The following is a 20519-nucleotide window of genomic DNA, read 5'->3' on the forward strand; positions in this document are numbered from 1 at the left end:
CAACGTGTGATTGTGTACTTGTGAGTGCGTGTGTGCCCACCAGCCATCTCAGTCCTGGAGCCCAGCCTTCCAGAGCCATCTGTTTCCAATTAGCAGCATCCCGATTGGGAAAAGGCCTGTCCTGGGGCAGCTTCTGAGAACCGGGTGGGCCAGCTCAAGCCGCCCCAGTTCTGCTCCATCGAAGCCGAGGCTGCCCCTGGCCAGCATACTCTTGTAGCAACTCAGGCAGCCACACAAAGAGCCCTCTCTCCTGCCGCCAGCCATTGGAGCCTGGGTCCTCCCCCAGATCATAAACCTGCCGGTGAAGACATTCAGAAATAGTTCACCCGCATTCACGTGAGCATGTGTAAAGGCTGGAATTCCATTCGCTATAAAGTTTTATTTTATTTTCCTTGGAGGGGGAGTGAGGGGGGAAAAGAAGAGTCCTGACCTAATTTATTCTAGAGCAAAATAGTGTATTTCATGCAGAAGTATACACCTGTACCCAAATCTTCGCTTGCTGCTTGTGGGTTCCATACATTTGTGTGTCCACCTGCCTTAGCCTGCCTTAATACACTTAGTACAGCCATGAGTCCACGGCTCAGGAGCACATACCTGCAGTGAAAGCCAGGCCACCTAAATGATGCACTCAGTGAAAATGGATCCAGTGATCTGAGGCCCAGGTTAAACCTCTTTATTATAATTTTTAATTAACACTGATGTAAGTGCAAGTGTACAATGTCTGACATATTAAGCACTTCATATAAATTGGCTGAATGATTAAATCAAAATTAGATTTAAAAAAGTGATCTAGTACCGAGAAGTGGTTGGAAATAAGTATTGTGTGAAAGATTCTAGACCACAAGGAAAGGCATGGGCTCAGAGACCTCTGGGTAACTCAGGGGCTTTGGCATGGAATGTTCCAACAATATTTACTTACCTTCAGGTTTCTTCTTCTGGCCCCCCTCTATTTCTCAAGACTTCTTTTGAGATGGTGGGAGCCCCGTGGGTTCTAATTATAGTCAGCAGAGACCGGAGGGGGTGTGAATGCCTCCTTTCTTCAGGAACTGGGTTTCCAGATCGGCTGGATAGAGTGGCTTATTGTCACCGGAAGGGGGAAAGAAATGTCCCAGGCAGAGACTTAGGAGAAGGCTCGGCAAAAGCCAGGCTCCGGCCCAGCAGGGGTCTACCTGCAGGGGCTCTCTCAAAAGGGAGGAAGGCCTAAAGGAAGCTATTTCACTCCAAGGCAAGAATTTGGGTGTTTTTGTTTGGGGGCCCTTATAGCTGCTTTTATACCTCAGGAAAAACACCGACATCGACTCTGTTAATGCTAGTTCATAGAAAGGCCATTTTTAATAAGAAAAGAGGAAAACATTTTGAAAGCCCCACAATTTCAGTTGTCTAATGACATAATTTCAAGTACAGTGAACATGTGATTAAAACATCTTGTTGATTTCACAAAACCGTTCAGAAGAGGCCTCGACAAAAGGAAATTGGGCCGAACCCCGGAGTGCCACGTCCCGGCTGCTACAAACCTCAGCGGCCCCAGATCCTAACGGCGGGGACAAAGCGCAGAGGCAGCGAGGGTCCGCAGGGAACCCGCCGGATTCTCGCGCCCCTCCCGGGATCACACCTGCGACCCCGCACCAGCTGATTCCAAGCGGGGACCACAGGCCGGCAGGGGCGGCGCGGGCCTCCGCGGCCGCTCTCACGCGTTGGGGTTGTTTCTCATGAGCTCCACGTCGGCGTCCACCATCTCCCTCACCAGCTCCTGGGACCCGAGACACAGGGGGTGGGCGGTGAGGGAGGAGTCTCTGCCACTCTCTCCGGGTGACACCCCCACCCCCTGTGGCGCGCCCGGAGAGGCCTCCGCCACCCTCCCTCCACCCCACCCACCCCCACCCGCGCCCTCCTTGCCCTCCAGGCCTGGGGCACCTCGGGCGCCAAGCCGGGCCCGAGCGCTGCCGCTCTGGGCGGCTCGCTGCCTCGCCGGGCGGCCACCCCTCCCGCAGCGAGCGGGCCAGCGGATTCCACCCGTAGAGAAAGGCACTTACATCAAAAGCGACCCGGGGTTTCCAGCTCAGCTTCTGTTTCGCTTTGGTGCAATCTCCTTGCAGAAAGTCCTGCCGGGGGGGGGGGGGGGGGGGGAAAAAAAAAGACGGGGGGGGGGGGGGGGGGGGGGGCCCGGGGCGCGGGGGCCCCCCCCCCCCCGCACCGCTGCTGTCGGCGGGCGAACTCTCGAGGCACAAGGCTCCCGTTTCCCTCCTTTTGGAACCCGCCAGGCACGCTCAGTCGCGGCTCCCCGAGCAGTAAATCTTGCGAAGGTCGCGTTTAAGAATGCGCTGCACAGACCAGTGAGGACGGTGACAGCGGTGCCGTCTCCTGCTCACCCAGCCACCTCCTCCTGTCCACCCCTCCCCTCCACCGCGTCCCATTGACGCTTAATGACTTTTTTTTTTTTTTTTTTTTAAACATTAAGTTGTCAGGGACGCTACTGTGAGAACTGTTTCGAGTTACTGCACTTCTCGGGCAAGGAGAGGAGTAAATGAGCAGACGCCCCCTGGCAGCCCCGCGCTCCGCGCCGCCGCCGCGTCGCTCTCCCGCCGCGGGGCGGACGGCCCGGTGCCCGACGCTGGCGCGCTCGGACTCTCCCCGGAGGCTCCGCGACGCGGGGGTGCCCGGCCCTCAGCGTGCAGGCGCGCGGGGCTGGGCGGACCCGGTCCTCCGCGGCGGGGAGCTGGGTGCCCCCTAACGGGGCCCTGGCTAACTCGGGGCCCGCAGACCAGTTCTTTCCGGGCGGTGGCCTCGAGCTTTCCTGACCCGCGGTAAAGACGGGCGGCTCACCCTGCCATCCAGCACACCCACATGCGCGTAAAACGAAACTGAACTTTCACGAAGCGACCCTCCCCCTTACTGTCCAGGGCCACGACATACCGTATTTTCTATTCTGTTCTGTTCTATCCCATTCCTTAGAAAATAATGATCTCGACCCACTTACTCCACCTCACGATCCACTAATCCGTTGCAACCAGCAGTTTGAAAATACAGCTCCGAAGAGCAAGCACCCGGCAGCTTCTTCAGCTCGGTAGCACTCCGCGTCTGCCCAGTGTTCCCTAACCGCTCTGATGGAAGATCAAGTTAATTTTTAAATGAACCTCCAGCTCCTGTACAGGAAGCTCAAGCTGTCATTTGCTGGATCCTTGAGTTTCTCATCCCATCTGACAGGGCCTTTGTCAAAATATAAATATATATATATCCCATTTGACAGGGCCTTTGTCAAAAATAAATATAAATAAAAATATATATATACACATTATATATATATAATATATATATTATATATATATTATATATATAAAAGACGCCAATGATTCAGGGAGAGTCTGCTCTGCTCAGTTTCACCAGTACAGGCATGGAACTGCTTCAGGAGAGTTTCCATCCATTTTAAGAGACTTCCTTAAGAAGGAAACTGTCTAAAAGAAAAACTACAGGAGAATATTAACCCTGCACCTCAACCCTCACTCACCCATTTCTTATAACAGATCTCTGAAGACTGATTTAGAATTGAGATGAGAATTTCAAGATGATTTGAAGAAAGAAAGGGAGGAAGGAAAGGAGGGAGAGAGGGAGGAAGAAAAGAAAGAAGAAAGGAAGGAAGAAAAAGGAAAGACACATACTTTGAAACAGACCATTTGGGGGGGTGAGATAAACATTTAGCTTTTCCCTGTACAAATGTATTCATCAAATAGTGCATAAGATGAGTCCTTAAAACGGAAGAATGTGAAGGCAGTGTGAAAGACAGCTGAACTTTAAACACGATAAATACCCCATTGAGAAGCTATTCGCATTACACGCAATATTAAAGAACAACCTAAAACCAGTTACATCAAGTGAAAGGAACAGATAATGAAGCTACAGCTGAAAGCCTGCCCCAGTGATTTTCTTCAGATTCCCTTAAAGGTGGCAGGCGTAGGGGATTCATGCTGGGAAAGGCCATCAGGGGCTGGACAGGACCGGGTGCTCACCGTCACTTCCATATCAAAGGGTGTCTGGGTGCTACTTCTGAATGAACGTCCAGTAGTCCTGCCTTATCCTCAGTGTCACTTCCCGAGGTTTCAGTGACGGGTGTTCCGCTGAGTCCAGAGCAGGCAACCGGTCAGAAGGTCAGCAGTAGCCTAACCCTAGGCCTACCTCTCGCCCCTCACTTCCTCTCGTCACTAGGCATTTTATCATCTCACATCCTCACAAGGAAAAGGGTGAGTACAGTACAGTAAGATATTTTGAGAGAGCGACGCCACATAACTTTTATTATGGTATGTTGTTATAATTGTTCTATTTTATTACTAGTTATTGTTAATCTCTTATGTGCCCAATTCATAAATCAAACTTTATCACAGGTATGTACATATAGGAAGAAACATAGTATATATAGGGTTGGGTGCTATGGTAGTTTCAGGCATTCACTGGAGGTGGGGCTTGGAATGGACCCGCCTCGAATTGAGGGGGGGCTCCTGTACTGTATGCTTGGAGTCATTCTCTAACAGGGTACATTCAACGGCCCTCATTCTCCATCATCCATCATTACATTTTAGGCTTGACTAAATCAAACTCCCAAAGGCTTTGCATTTCACAATACGCCGAAGTACTGATTTCCTCTCCAGGGTGTTAATAATAGTAAAACAAGTTATTTCTGCTGGTCCGAACAGTCCATATACAGATTCTTCAGGGAAAGTAGGATACAAAAATTAATAACTAGCAATTCAACATTGCACGGAGCTGGAAATAGAAGTGGAAAAACAAATTAATTTACTTCTTTCCTTTCCCTAAATAAACTTGTATATACTTCCACAATACTTCTCTATTTTACTGTAAGAGTCACACAAAGATATTCATTCTTTTTCCCCAGAGAGCTGGGAAATGTGGCGTCATGAAGCAACACAGCCCTCCCTCAATTCTATAGCAGTTGCATAGCTCGAAGAAACGTGGTTATTGTTTAATCACACAACACTTGCTGTAAATCAACCAGCATTGCATAGGATGCAATTCATGGCTCTGAACTTATAGTTAGCAAAACCCTAAAACCCAGTTTGGCTTCAAGTGATCTCAGTAGGCTTGGGAAAGGGAGCTTTGTATTGTAATTATGTTTCCTGTATTTTTCTACAAGTAGCTCATAATATAAAAACAACTAGGGAACTACAATTAAGGAAAAAGAAAAATGGTTTTCAAAAGCTTAGAAACAGACATTGCTACCATACACTGTAAAAGTATTTCATTGAAACCAGAGACGCACCCAGTTAAACTTCCCAATTTAGTTTTGAGCCCAACTCCTACATTCCAGTCTAGCAGCTTACTTTAACCTTCTGCCAAGGCTCTGTCTCCCTGAAATTTAATTAGACCAAGAGACCTTGTGAAGGAAAAGGATGAGGTTCCATCAAAACAAAGCAGCTGCTCTCTACGTCAGCTGCTGGTGAGCTAACCTCTAGACTAGTCCGTGTGCCTGTTCCCCAAGCAACTCTGAGGGAAAGATAAGGGACATCCCAGCTTGGTTTACACTTCACTTCTCCTGAAGGACTGTCTTACTTCTTTCTGTTGTGTCCTTTCGAGGAAAGAGACAGTAAATGGTTTAGGCTGCAGGGTTTGGGGGGCACAGGGCAGACAGTCCTCGAGGGTGGTGTGGGGAGAGTGTGGCACGGGACGACCCGGGACTCTGGAATGACAGCAAGGACGTGGGAACCCTTCCTTAAATAAAGCTTCCGCCAGCATGAAGAGAAATGGGACTGTGGAAGCTGGATTCTTACAAGGACATCAGGAATTAAGAGCTCTGCTCACAGGACCGTGTGGAGCAATGGAAGGGGGCAGATAAGGTCACATTATAGTTTCCTTTTACATTTCACAAATCCTCTCCACTAGGGCGTGATCAGCTCCTAAGGACAAGAGAGAAGAATGATTCATCTATTTTGTTCTTTTCTTCCTTTTTGACAGTTCAGTTCCTTCTTTATTTATAGGCTTAAAGTCATAGTATGACAACAGGGGCAAGAACTGATTAAAGAGAAGATTTTATGTACAGTTTCCAAAATGGACTTTGTGCACTGGGTGGTCTGGAGCTTTCCTTTAAAAAAAGAGACAATAAAGCTCTGGGAAAAATTTAAAGCATTTCTATGTGAATATGACATTTCCTGAACTCTGGCTTCTGGTGTCTTCACTGTTTCCATTGCTATTCCTTAGGTGAGCTATACAGTTTCGACATGTGATTTATTATTGTCAAATTCAATTAGGTTTAGCTGAGCATTTTACAGCAGCAAAACAGCATGAGCAAAGAGAAAACGTGCATGTCCGGATGCCTAGAGCCCCCTTAATTTTTCTCGGACTCCGTGACTACCGTTGACTGGTCGGACCTTTCAGAGCTGTCCTCTGACGGCGGCTCTGTCCGGGCATAAACCCTACAGGCCCAGTGCCAATGGCCAGGGTTGCAAATAGCAGCACGGTAGGAGGGCATGTTTCGCTGCAACAATTTTTCAGGCTTTCCTGGCTTATGTTCTTGTTATAGTGAACTGATAAAGGGCCAGACCAAATCCTGGAAAAGTCATTAAGCCAGTTCCTGAGCCCACAGTAGTTAACATAAAATCCAGAAAAGTAGAGACCATGCTGTGCCATTATCTGTTACTCTAACTATAGTTCCCTTTCCTCAAATCTCCTGGGTGCCCCCCCTTTTTTTTATCTCGATCAAGATAACAACACATCTTTAAATTATACTGCTTAGTCTCCTTTCCTCCCCTCCCTGCACCCCAATCTTTTTTTAATTTTGGTCATTATTTAACACATTAAATGCCTTTAACACTCACCCACCTTCCCTAAAATCACCATGGGGAATGCTATTAAATATACTGATCGCATAGGATAACTTTTCAAAGGTCATAGAATCATGTTCTTTCTCTCCCCTTTTTCATTGTGGTTGTGTTGGGAAAATTTTAATATTTATTTCAAATTATGTGTTGGATACCGTGTTTCCCAACAGGTCAGTTTTGACGTTTGCAAAGGACATCTGTTTAGGTGGAGAAACATTTTGAAAGTGTGAGCTCTTTTGGCAGGATGTTAAATTTCTAATGTGCATATTGAAATAAACTGATTCTTGAGTGCTATAAATAAGGAGAAGATGTATGGACAGGGGATGTTAATAAGGAAAACTAAGATGGGTGAAAGCCCTGGTTAAACATCTTCAAGAATTTAAAATATGGAACTGTGAGTAACACTGGGTATTCATTTCTTTCCTTCTACTTTTCAAAAAAAAAAAAAAAAAAAAGCAAAATTGAGGAATAGCTCAGGTTCCAAGGGAATAAAAGAATGAAACAAATTTGGTTCTTGATCTAACTTTATGCTAATGTGGAGTGAGCAGGAAAACTTTACTCTTGGGGAAAGGCTTCTTTTTAGAGAGAAAGAAATGCTAAAAACAAAACAAAACAAAAAACCAAACCAAAACAAACCAAACTTCAGTAAAATGGAAAAGCTTTAAAGTTGCACAGAATATCCCAGTCAAGACTCAAGACGAGCAGCTGGGAGTCGGTAAGAATGGGAAAAAAACAGAAACCGAAGCGTTCCCCCAGAAAGTTTGCAATAGAGGATGTCTCTCCCGGGCAGTTTAAACTCTTACGTGCTCACAAATACATCATTTGGTTGAAACCTTCCCAGACAGGGAGTGAATCTCAGGGCAGTAAGAAAGGCAATGAGCATTTCCCCCTCTCTTCCCTTTTACTGCTGTGTATCAGCACAAATTGAAGTTGAAGCCAGGCCTCTCCTTTAATGACAGGGGTGATAAGAGACAAGAAGAAAACAGCAGGCTGTCTCGTCTGCGCAGGAAGCTGGACTCAGTGGGACTGTCCATCAGCAGGGGCTGACAGAATGCCGTCAGACCCCAAACAATGCTCGGGCTCAACCTCGGGGAAATTGAGTCAGTCAGCACCGGCTCCGACAAGCGTCCTGACAGTGGAGATAAAGTGGCAAAGGGAGCAAAACAGTGTGAGCAGGCCCTGCATTGTGTCCCTGTCCTCAGTTCCCCGGGCGGAGGCTGCTGGGAGGCACTTGGCACAGGGCGACACGTACGTACCCTGGACTGGAAGCCCTCACATCATCACCGCTGTCACCTCCACTGGTGGCCTGGCATGTGAGCCCTGCCTGTTAGTTATGGCTCAGGATATGCTAGAGCGACCTCCTGGATGGGGCCTGAGGGCGTCTCTAGGATCCTGTGACCCCTCACTGATCCCATTTTTCTGGGTTGGGGGCCCCTTATTTTCAATCGATAGCATTTGGCATTCGGAATCAGGAGCTATTAGGAGCTACCAAACAAAGGGAAAGAAATACATCTGTCCACGTGTATGCCCCAGACACTACTGAAAAAGCCTACCTAGCATGGCAAGTGAATGAGGATACTGTCTTCCTTAGGCGTCCTCTTGTATGTCAGTAAAGAAAGTATTCACTTTATTAAGGGAGAACCCAATTGATGGCATTTATAGTGCAGCCGACATGTATAGATGCATCTTTTCTACATGTACTCTAAATTTGTGGTTAGCATAAAAAGAGAAACGTCGTGAAGCAGAACGGGTTCTATAAGAAACACTGACAACACAATCGTGTGGGGGAACATAGGACTTAAACACACCAATTTCCTTTTAAATAATTTAAAAAATGCTGTGGAGAAAGTCCCTTCAGGCAGACATGCTTGAGACGTGTAGAGACGAGGACAGTGGTCCATTCTCCTTCACGGAATGGACACACAGATCCCTACAATTCACACCACGCTGAGGCCCAGCTTCTCCTGCCGCCTCTGACGGGGTCCCAAGCACCGTCCAGCCATCGGCACCCTCTGGCCCTGGGGGCCTGTGTGGCCTGTCCTGTTCAGTCAGGCTCTGAGTGAGCTGAGCAAAGGAAAGCATTTCTTAGAAGCTGTGCCTTGTAGTTTTGCGGGAGCTGTCTACTCATAGGTCGGTGTTTAATAGGTTGCTTTAAATAAAACGAGCACTATGATTTTGGGAATGTAGTCTTGCATCACACGCATTGGTGAGGTACTCTGGCTTTTTGTACCCGTTCTACATCTATAATCGTAATCTCGGAGTTCATTTTTGTTGTTGTTGTTAGCTTTATTTCTTGATCCCTGGTGCTTACAGGAGTATCAAGCCAGGGAAAGCTAGATTAAGAACTGTAACTGGAGCCCTCTTGGTTCCGATTTCTTCACTGATTTTCACTCTAAGCAGCTGATATGGGGGGCTGACTCACAGTTGTGATGCAGAGCCAGTTAATGAAAGGGAGATAAGATTGTTAGTGACCTCAGCATTCCAGGCTTCAAAGCCAGCACCATCTTCCCTGGAAATTACTGGTTACTGTTAATAACTGGATCTAGGGTGTAAAGATTTACCCATGCTGGTAGGAGGTGACACAAACCCTGAGGAAAGGAGATAAAGCACCTTTAAGTGGACCGATTAAAGATTGTTGTAACCTAATTGGCAAGTGGCACTCTGGAGCACGAGAAGCAGGCTGCCTTGCTTTGGCCACTTCGTACTTCTTACCCTCAAAGCACTTTACACACATCAGCTAATTAAATCTCCAGACAATCACATTCAAAATGCAACTCAAGAGATCTTGTATCTGTTTCAGGTGGCTATTTCCTAGGGATGAAAGCACCGTACAAAGTATCTGTGGGGGTTAAAGCCCAACTCTGTCCTGCAGCTTATCTTCAGCCTGCATGTGGAAAGGAGACACCTTGTCACTCGGGGAAGGCCGACTAGGGCCGCAGGAGACCCCTGATAGCACCAGGGGAAGGTGATTTTCCATCAGCTTGTTCCCTTCCAGTATGTTAGGAAATATGCCCCACCCCATAGAAAGGGCTCTGCCCTCCCTTGGAATATTAGTACTAAAGAATATGGTAAGTAATACGAATGCCTCCATAATATAGATATTTTTTCCTTTGGGATTTTTCTCAATTTATATTGTACCACAGGTCACTCAAATTCAAGAAACTCACTTCAGTAACCCTTCCTTCCTTCTTTCAATTCATCCATCCATTCATCCTTCTCTCAACCAAAATAAAAATTATATGACAGGGACATTCAAATGTACACCCCTAGATTCCTTCAAACATTCATTCCCTCAGTAACTTGTTAAGAAACTCTAGGACTAACCAGGCAGCAGACTACATCCAAATTCTTGTTTTTTGGTTGTTTCTCTGGGGACTTTCATATTTGAGGAGAAATTAAGACAACTACGAGGACATTTGTTAGTAATGTTTTTGAGAGGCATGGAGAAAAGAAGAGTATTAAGACAGATATTTAACTTTTCTATGATTTTTATCTATCCATTCATTTGGTTTCCTATTATCATGGTTAATAGAGAGTTTACCAGGCTGCTGGGTATCTAGACTGTATGTTACCTGGCAGTCTTTCTTGGATATTTTTATAAGAGCAACAGAATCCTATACCTGAACACATCTATAGAGATATTTAAACAAATAACTTGATTAATTCACAAAGCCATCTAGTGGTAGGGTTTTGGACTAAAAGCCAGGATTTCTGATTCTTAGTCCAGCACTCACAATGCTCAGTAGCACAAACTTTCCCTAAAAAGTACTATGAGCAGTATACTTTATGCTGCATTAATTTGAGTGGCACAAAGGTCCCTGAAGAATAAATACTCTATCAACATATGGAAATATCAACATACTCCAATGCTCGATGAAAGAGATGAACAGAGAAGAGTAGATACAGCATGATTCAATGCGTATGAAGTGCCAGTACCAGCAATGTAATCGACGGTGACAGATACTAGATCAGTGGTTATAGGGGAAAAGGATCAACAGGGAAGGTGTGTGAAGAAACTCTTGGGTGATATTCTCTTTACTGATGGGAGCGTAGCACACATGAGTGCATGCATTTGTCAAAGTGGACCAAAATATATACTGAAGGTCTGTGCATTTCACTGTATATAACTTATATCTCACTAACAAAAGGTTCTCAGGCACCCAACAACACACAGATATCCCTGGAGAGACCTGGCTTCATATCATAGCTCAACCACATAGCTGTGTGACCTTGGGGGCAAGTTTCTCAGTGTTTCTGAGCCTCAGGTTTTAAATTAGGTATAAAATGGGGAAAACATCACCTGTCTTGCAGGGTTGTGAGAATTCAAGATGACACGTGGAATGTAGCTAGTTCTATTTCTAATTTATTTTACACTGTTAAGGCTAACTATTGTTGCTTTTATCACTAAGGTATACGGAACACTATCCTTTTAATTTCTTTTTTTTTTTTTAAGATTTTTATTTATTTATTTGACAGAGAAGGGTACAGCGAGAGAGGGAACACAAGCAGGGGGAGTGGGAGAGGGAGAAGCAGGCTCCCCACTGAGCAGGGAACCCATGGGGAGCCCGATGCGGGGCTCAATCCCAGGACCCCGGGATCATGACCTGAGCCAAAGGCAGAGGCTTAACGACTGAGCCACCCAGGCGCCCTTATCCTTTTAATTTCTTATAGTCACATCATAGATGAAAATGTAATCTTCTTTTAAAAGATTTAATTAATTAATTAATTAATTTAGAGTGCATTGGGGGAGGGGCAGAGGGAGATGGAGAGAGAGAATCCCAAGCAGACACTGTGCTGAGCATGGAGCCCAATGCAGGGCTCAATCTCATGACCCTGAGATCATGACCTGAGCCAAAATCAAGAGTCTGACGCTCAACTGACTGAGCCACCCAGGTGCCCCGAAAATGTAATCTTTTTAAGTGGGTTGTCTTATAGTTTTTCTTTCATGCTTTTATGTTACTTTAATCCTGCATGTAACCTGACTTCTCCTATTTTTAGATCATCATTTTTTGAATATTTGTAACCAGAGTATACAGGATTTTGTATTCTACTTTTCCCCAATTATTGTAAACGTTTCATATGCTCTTGGTTGTTTGTTGCCAAATGTTTATAGTGTTAGAGCTAGGAAAGTAGCTGTGGACAAGCTGTTGTCATGAGCTTATGTTCCAGTCGGGAGAGACGGTCTAGAATACAGGAGATGTGAGTAAGACCCTGTCCACTACTGAGAGTGCGAGACAAAGACCTAAGAGGAAGCCAGCTGGATAAAGAGTGGGGAGGCTGGGTGGGGAAGGCCTTCCCAAAGAGGTGACATATGATCCAAGATTTGAATGACAAGAAAAAGCCAGTAACAGAAGTTCTGAGGCAGGAGGGTCTCTTGGGGACACCACAGGTACCCGGAACTTAGGGAGCAACCCTCCGGTCTGAGGGGCAGAGAGAAGGTCACTGAGTATGGACAAAATGAATGAGGGGGATCAGAGCCCAAGACGAAGTTGGAGAGGTAAAAAAGGCCAGACCATGCCTGGCCTGCTGGGTAATTCCTCCCATGGGGCCCAGGCCATTCCCAGCAAAGTCATGTTTTTGCAAGACTTTACTCTCTAGTCTTAGAGTATCTGCAGCCTGCCAGCCACAACTGTATAGCTCGCTAACTCAACTAGTTCAGGAGTCTGATTTTCAGATGGCAGTGTAATTTTTCAAAGTGAGTATGGGACTTTTAGCTAAATGTTTAAAAGGGTGGCTGAGGGACTTTTGCCCGGCATGCTCCAACCCCTTTTCCTCCTAAGAAAGCTGCCACTCTTTGACATGTTTGTGCCACCCAGCCTAGAAACATCTGGCCACCCTTGAAGGAATTAGGTCCAGGCTACTGCAGTTAGGAGTCAGGACTCTGCCCCCTGGCCCTGTAGGACACAGGGCCCAAGGGACCTCCTGGGGCCAGTTGGCAGGAGCCTGGCCTGCTGTGCTGGCACCCGGGGGTGTGCGGTAGAAGGGCCGGACCTCTTCTGGCCGAAGGAGGACACTTTCAAGCTCCCGAGGGCGGCGGAGATGGTGCCCCACCCTTCACTTCCTCCTGTGTGAGCAGAATCCTGGTCAGAGTGAAACTGTCGCTACTGACTCCCCTCGTTGGAAGCTGCCTTCTTCTTCGCCACTAGTTCTCGAGCGAATGGGACACAGCACTGAAACTTGCGGGAATTTTCAATTTTTTACCAAATTCTATGTATGTAAAGGTTCACTCCTCTACAGAGAAAGAACCTGGCTTCGCTTTAAAATGCGTAGTCCTTTAAGCAGCCTGCTACCCGCAATACGGAGTTTGGGTTGTTTTCTGAGCCGCCAGAGGCTCCGGGCGCTGGGGGCACCTGCCCCGTGGGATGTTTTCATGGGCGCCGTGCTAGACGGGAGCGGGCAGGAGGAGAGGCCGCGAGAGAGGCGAGCACGCGGAGGCGAGCCGAGGGAAGACTCACGGAAGGACTGGATTTGGAGGAAAGAGGATTCATAGGGAACTTCTAGGATTTGGGCTTGAATGAGGACCTTTCCATGGCTTTCAAAGACATTATATGAATTTACAAATGCTACCAGCAAAGTATGAGTGTAACTTTTTATCACGACCCCGCCAGCATTAGATTTTATCTCCTTTTCAAGGAAACCTCTCATTTTCGTGATTATCAAACAGAGACTCTTTAAAAAGATTCCTTTTGTAAAATTACCTGTGTTCTCTATCATTCCATGGAACATACTGTCTTGTTTTGGATCTTGATTTGATGCCAAAGCCTCTCAGCTGAGGAAGTCTGGTTAACTCCGAGAAAGGAGCTTGGTTTCCACAGGCCCCAGCTGGGTTCGTGTGAAAGGAAGGAGAGGGGAAGGCAGCTCACCTTCTTCCATGACCCCTAGCTAGCGGACAGCTTCAGCCATGCCTTAGGACGTGCAAGGAAAGGGTTAAGCCACCCTGCGTCCACTCTGCCCTACCAACACGGCCCTGCTTTTAATCTATGGCTTGTGGCAGGAGGAAGTCCGAGAGGTGGCCTTTCACATGACATCATAAAAGCCTGATTTATCGCCAGCCACCAAACATCTAGAAAATCATAACATCCTTTCAGGAAAATGCAGTGGAAAATAATCAGGTTGGCTTTGATGAAAGCTTTGGTGGGGACTCCAAGTGTGACATTCTGCACAGTAACCCTTGGCAGGTGCTCTGTTTGCAGTCCAAGCGGCCTTCACGACAAAGCCCAGAGTCTGAGCTGCACGGCTGCCCACAGCAGAGCGGGGCTTTAAAGTCCGCAGATAAAACAAGAGTTTGGTTTGCACTCTGCCAGCTTGCCTAAAATAACACTTGAGTGTATGTGAAAATGCTTTGGAAATAACAGCCCTATCCAGATGTGAGGAATTCTTGGTTATAGAAATATGAAGATCCTACCCCTTCCCCAAACCCTCTGCCATGGCAGCAATGCCAAACGATGCTGCTTCCTCTGCTGCTTCTGTTGATTTGCTCTTCTCTCCTTTCCTAGGACTGTCTTTAGGACACGACTCTGCAGTTAGAACCTTCGCCTATGTAGCATTTCCAGAGCAGTGTCCACTGCGGTGTCATCCTTAATAACTAAGGGGGCCACACGATGACAGAGATGACACCCTCCAAAATGTCAGAGGAAATCAAGGGGTGAATTCCTCAAGCCACAAGGAATCGGTCCCAGGAATGTTTACATCTCTGTGTTGTTTCTCCTGCTCAGTAAGTTGATAAAAGCACCAAGCAGGAACCTCATTTTCTTTGGTGTGCATGATGTACTCTGCAAATAAACACAGGAAAGAGGGACAAAGACTAGAGTATTGGATGGTTCTAGAATTCTGGCCACATCAAGTCTACAAAAGCTCATTGGCATTGAAAGTAGGCCTATCTTTGCAGATTGACACCAACTTAGAAGGTCCCGGGACTCCTGAGCTGTGGGGAAGAGAGGTGTTCTAAAGATTGGGCCAGGACTGATAAGGGGCTAGTCAGGGTTGGAAGGCTGGCAAAAATGAAGACTGCGACCCACTTCAAAGTTGCGTTCACTTTGTTTTACTGTGACACCTCAATTGTGTCGTACGGAGACTTCATAGGATCAAAGACTCACGTAAGTAGACAGAGCCCCGTGAAGGTTTCTAGAAGGTTGGTGCTTGGTGGAGGGAAGAGCCCCCAGTTCGGAGGAGCTCAGACCCCGGGCCTCAACACTATCACCCTGAGAATGGGCTTCCGACTGCCGCATCAGGCAGCCCTCACCGCACCACTGTCAATTCCTTTGGAGTTTGATTTCGGAACTGGAAAGGCCTGCCCAAACCTGATCGTCCCAGGATTTTGTATGGGAAAGCAGGATGATGTGGGAGCGAGCAGAGCGGTGAGGCGTAGCCCTGGCCCAGCCACAGGAGTTCCGTCACTCGAGCTTTCCTCAAATGTCAATGAGGGAAGGGAGGGACTGGAAGAATTTTCAAGGTCCCTTTTCTAAGCTCCTGCTTGCTCCTGGGCTCAGATTGCTGGTGCCTGCCCAGCGCTGCTGCGTTCCTTGCATCAACCCTTAGGGACAATGGGTGGCATCTCCTTGCCTAACGACGACGGCTCACTGATGCACAACGGCCACGGCGGCAGAAGCAGCCGCTCGCGAGTTCTGCTCCAGCAGTGCTGGGGCTGGCTTAGCCTCAGCACTGCACTGCGTGTTCTACTCCCGGTAAAGCGTGTTCTACGTGGCGGGGACCTGGTGACTTGGTGCACAGTCAGGTGGCAGGGGCCTCTGCGGTCCAGGGAGGCTGGAAGGCTCCGCGCAGAGGGCGCTGGTTAGGAGGCAAGTGACCCGAGGGTGGAGGCATGAGTTTGGGTGGTGGTGTGCGGCACGAGGCCCAGAGGGAACTGGGGCTCCAAACCCTCCTCAGGAAAGCATCTGTGGACATTTGGGGAGCTTTCCATATAACCTGGCCAGCTTGAGTGCTCTCAGCTCTCTTGTGGCTGTGAAGTGCACACCTGCAGTATCTTACTGCCCAGAGCTGTGCATGTCACTGCGGCACCTTCAGGGTAAATAAATAGTGGGGAAAGTACGGGAATACGTTTCCCACGGACGCAAATCATCATCAAATGTATGGAGTGTTGCCGGGTCAAGAAGCCTCTACTCAGGGGGCTCTCAAGGGAGGTCCCCTCTTCAGTGGGCCAGGGAGCCGCCCCCGCTCCCCAGCCCCGGCCATCCGGGACTCAGATGTGGAGCACTTCTGGCTGCCATTCCCTCCAGAATGGCTCTGGGCCCAATGACTAGTTTAGGGCTGGGGGACTTGGGGAACCCTCTGAGCTGACAGTAACCCCTCGTCCGAGCTATGCGCTAAGCACTTTACATACCTCGTACTGTTAAACCTTCTAAGAGTCCTGTGAGCTCCGTAAGGGAAGGGAGGCTCTGCTAGGTGAGGTGACGTGCCCAGCGTCCATTCGTGGTAGAGCCTGGATTCAAAGCCCCATCTCTCCGACTCCAGACCAGGTAATTAGCTCATTTCTCTAGACTCCCCCCCCCTTCTTCTCCATTTAGTAAGTGGGCTGACAGCTGATGTGTACCACGAGTCACACGTTCCCATCAAGCAGAGGCCCTTGACGGGGATGAAGTCCCACCCTGGAGAACTTGTTGAAGACCTAACGGAAGGGGACTATACGTGCACTCAATAGAGGTCCAGAAACACTAAAACTGTTGGTTAGCCTGCCTGTGTAGGTTGTACACTGGAGCAGATTCGGGAGCAGAAACGTGGGTCAGAACAAAAAGGGGGCATATCAGGAGATACCACACCGCATAAGCACATGGCACTTGATGTCAAAACAGCACACTGTGAAAAAGTTTGATGCAGCTGTGGCTTTTACAGCAAAAGTGAATTCATTGTTCTTCTCCAGCTGGGGGTGAAAGGTTTTATAAGAGGTTTGAAGATAAAGTATCTTGTTTTGGTTCCTATGAAAAAATGTCATTTTCTAAAAAACACAACTCTTGGCTCCATCAAGCACCATCAGGAATGGTCATGATCATGGACTTTGTAAGCAGCTGAAACACAGACCAGTGGGCAATTTGCCTGTGGAAGAATTCTTTCCAGTCTGTGCCCCCCTGACATTACTAGGCTGTGAGACTCCCGGTGGACGTCCCCCGGCAGAACAAGGCTTTGGGGTGGAATCTTCTAGGAACTGTTGGCTTTCTAGGACCACAAGGAATAGTAAGAGACGCCTGACATGGGAACTCTGTGAGTTTGGGAAACTTCCAAATGGCCTTTGCTCAGTATCTGACCCCCTCAGAATACCCTTTTCTATGAAAAGACTTCAACTCACAGAATTCAAAAGAGTTGTCTGGTCTTATTTATGCCACCACCATGACCGTGACTAACAGAAACACAACTGTTCCTCAGGGTGCATACCTTTTCAGTTTCAGGGTCTGGGTAGCAAAGGCGAGAGCGGGTCTGGAGAACACGTGTATCTAAAGACTTTATCCAAATTGACTTAGTTCTGGAGTTTGGACAGTGAGAGCTCAGAAAGAAAGGGGGACGTCTAATTATCGCCATCTTGGTAATAGTAATAACAACAGTAATATTTCTCACAAAACAACAGCTGTGTAGCGCTTTACTAGGACCTTTTGGCCTATTTTCTCATGTAATCTTGGCAACATTCAGCCATCCATGCACTCAGTAGCCATAATCACCCGGCCTTCGAGAAGCTCAAGGTCCTGTGGTAGAGACCAGCGAGCTCATGGCGTATCATCTGATGTGTGCCACAGCCCAGAGTGGGCGACGGAGCAGGTGAACAGAGAGGGAGGCCACATGAGTGCAGGGAGTAGGGACAGGCTTGAGACCTGAAGAGGGACGAGAAAGGGGAGGACAATGAGCATTGTGGTGGCCTTAAAATTGCCCTGGGGTAAGCCTGTCACCGAGGCACCTGCACAAATCAATAATTCAAAGCCCCGTCTCTCCGACTCCGGACCAGGTAACTAGCTCATCACTAATGGGAGGGCTGGTCTTAGCGTTGTCCCTCTGGAACCAGGATGAGCAACCTTCACAGTGGGCTAGAGGAGGGGACTGAAGCTCTGGGGGACCAAGAGTAAACAGAGTAACAGAGTAAATGCTCCCTGAGCTGGGTTGTGAACAATGAGTGGGAGGGAGGACGGCAAAGGGCAAAGGTAAAGACAGTGTAGGTCGGATCAGGAGCTGAAGGGCGCAAAGGTGTTATAGAATCTTCTGCGACTTGCAGTTTGGGATGGCTGGGGGCAGCGTGGAATGGAACTCCCACCTCGTGCTGGCTGGGGACCCCGGGTGCACAGTCATCGGGGCTGGTTTAGCGTGACGTGTGGAGCTGGCCTCAGCTGAATCCCAGCGCTGTCACTCATTACCCGAGCCTCAGTTTTATAATTTATAAACCTGTAATATTCTATCTGCCAGTAATAAAGATTAGAGATACTGTAAGTGCTTAGAACAGTGCCTGATGTTGAGCAGGCCCTCCACAAATTGCGGCTACTGTCAGGGTATAACTCGAAGGCTCCATCGGGGCCTAGAGGCTTAGCAAGATGCATTGGAGGCCATTCCAGGCCTCGGGGCTGGTTCTTTAAAGCCCCCACTGAAACCTCTGAGTGGAGCGATGGGCTGCCCCCTTTCATCATACGGTTAGTTCCCCATAGCCTGTCATATTCTCGCTCTTCCTCTTCCTTTATTTAAACCATACCCCTGTAAAAGCTCATGGGACTTGGGGGCAGAGAGACTTAGGCTGAAAACCTAGATTCACCATTCGCTAGATGAGTCTCCGTCTCCTCACTCGTACCACACCCTGGAGCTGCAGTAAGGATGTGAGGGCTTGAGTGCTTGTCACATAAGGCCCTCCACACATGCTCATTCTCCTCCTCTCTTCAAGTCCTGGCTGTCTCCCTATGCCCCGAAATCATTCCCACCTTCTTCTTTGTTACCCCAAATCCACCTTTGTGTCCCCACAGCACCTCACACAGCAGCCGACGAGACGGCTGGCAGCTCGGGCTCCACCACGGGGGTGCTGGCTGGAAGCAAACCAGCAGGGAGGAAAGTAGGACCAGGATGAAAATAATGTTGAGTAAGGGGGGTCAGGGATGCTGACCAGGTGACGTTCCGGCAGAGTGCTGACTGACAAGGAGGAGCCAGCTACGGGAGACCCTGGGGAAGCAATCCAAGTGGGGGAAGCAGCTCGGGCTAGGGCCCTGTGGTGGTAGGGAGCTGGCTGGTCAGAGAACCCTGAGGGTGGGGTGAGGGAAACTGCTACACGTGGCAGTGAATGCGGGATGTAAGGATTTATAGCTTTGTCAAGAAAGATCCCTGGATACATTTCTTCCTCTGGGTACTCGTCAGACCCTCTGCCTGGGGGTGGCCTCAGGGATCCACTTGGGAAGTGTGTTGACTACCTAGGGGCTGGTGATCAGATTGGACTCATTTTAGGGCGTCCTGGGAAAGGGCTGGACTCCAGAGCAGCACAGACAGCCTCTGTCAGCAGTTCTGGAGCCCAGAGGCCCAGAAGGAACCCCTGGGCTCACTCGGGTCCTCATCCACTTGTAGTCACCCCGGAGTTTCTGGAGGACGAGAGTGGGACCGGATACGGTAAGTTCCCATGGGATAACCTAAGTCACTGTCACCAAGTTAGCAAAAATAAATGGAGGCCAACTAATGGCACGCAGCAAGTGCCGCAGGGGCATGGAACAGAGGAGGTCTTTTAGGAGAGAAGATTTACCTTCTCCCTCTCAGAGGAGCGAGATACTTCAACCAGGGTCAGGGCACCTCACAGCCCAGTGAGTGCCTGCCTGACTCGAGCCTGTGGCAGAACCTGAAGGGCCACTTTGATCTTTATCAGGTTGACTCAGTGCTTCTTGCGCCACCATCCCTCTAACTGGAGCCCTGGCAAGGGCGTAGCATCCAAGGAGGCACAGAGGGTAGAGGATGAAAAGACGCATTAGCCATCCTGGCAGATGAGCTCAGGCCTGAAGACTCAGAGCATCACGCTCCGGTGGCCCGGTGCTCACAGCTCATTTCTCCCGAACAGCTTCTCTCTCCTTTCCTTCTGAAGGAGCCACTTGCAGCAGAGGCTTTAAAATATTGGCCAACCTTCTGTTTAATATTTTATATATGTCATGGGGGCTCCTTGCATTTCTCTGGCTTACCTTCATGAAGGGGAAATAGAAATGCTGCCAACAACCCAACACATCTTTTTCCCCCAAACGATGCGAAACACGTTAGAAAGTTCCTCAGCGCCTACAAGAAGGCCCTGACCCCACTTACCCCTTTGGGATTTCCTGTCCTTTCTGTCTGGTTACCCGCTAAGGAGGGCCGCCCCTGGCGCTCTGCGCCCCACACGGCTCTCTGCGTGGAAGTCATGTTCTCTAGATACCGGCGGACAGCGGCAGGCTGCATGTCTCTGAATCTGGCTCATTTCAGCTTATTTCCTTGTCATCAGGTCTGTAACTGTTCTTCTGGCCTGTCTGAAATGCTTGGCTTTGTGGGGGGAGAAAATAACTTTCTCCTTTTAAACCTTCAAAATACTCCCCTCTCCTCAGGTTAAGGCCAAGCTGGCCTTGTGCTCTGGGCTGCAGAACTGGGTTTCCTGGCGACCATACTCTCGAGTTATAAACAAAGTGTGTTTATTCGTCCTTATGAGGAGAAACACAGTGTGATATTTCGATTTTATAGAATTGGCCTTCATGACCTGCTGGTAGCGTGGCTGTG

At 48.4% G+C, this 20519-nt stretch overlaps 1 protein-coding gene across 1 annotated transcript in view; it reads right to left on the minus strand.

The window, feature by feature from the left end:
* Positions 1–1314: 1314 nt before the first annotated feature.
* GMDS (GDP-mannose 4,6-dehydratase) overlaps positions 1315–20519 on the minus strand; it is a 665383-nt gene continuing 646178 nt past the window's right edge. The window contains exons 10-11 of the mRNA XM_044917292.1: positions 2034–2102; positions 1315–1750 (exon numbers count right to left, since the gene is read on the minus strand). Of these exons, the coding sequence (XP_044773227.1) occupies positions 1688–1750; positions 2034–2102 (132 nt within the window). The 3' untranslated portion in view covers positions 1315–1687. The remainder of the gene's footprint in view (positions 1751–2033; positions 2103–20519) is intronic.

The sequence above is a fragment of the Neomonachus schauinslandi genome, chromosome 8 (assembly GCF_002201575.2).
Source record: "Neomonachus schauinslandi chromosome 8, ASM220157v2, whole genome shotgun sequence".
Classification (NCBI taxonomy): domain Eukaryota; kingdom Metazoa; phylum Chordata; class Mammalia; order Carnivora; family Phocidae; genus Neomonachus; species Neomonachus schauinslandi.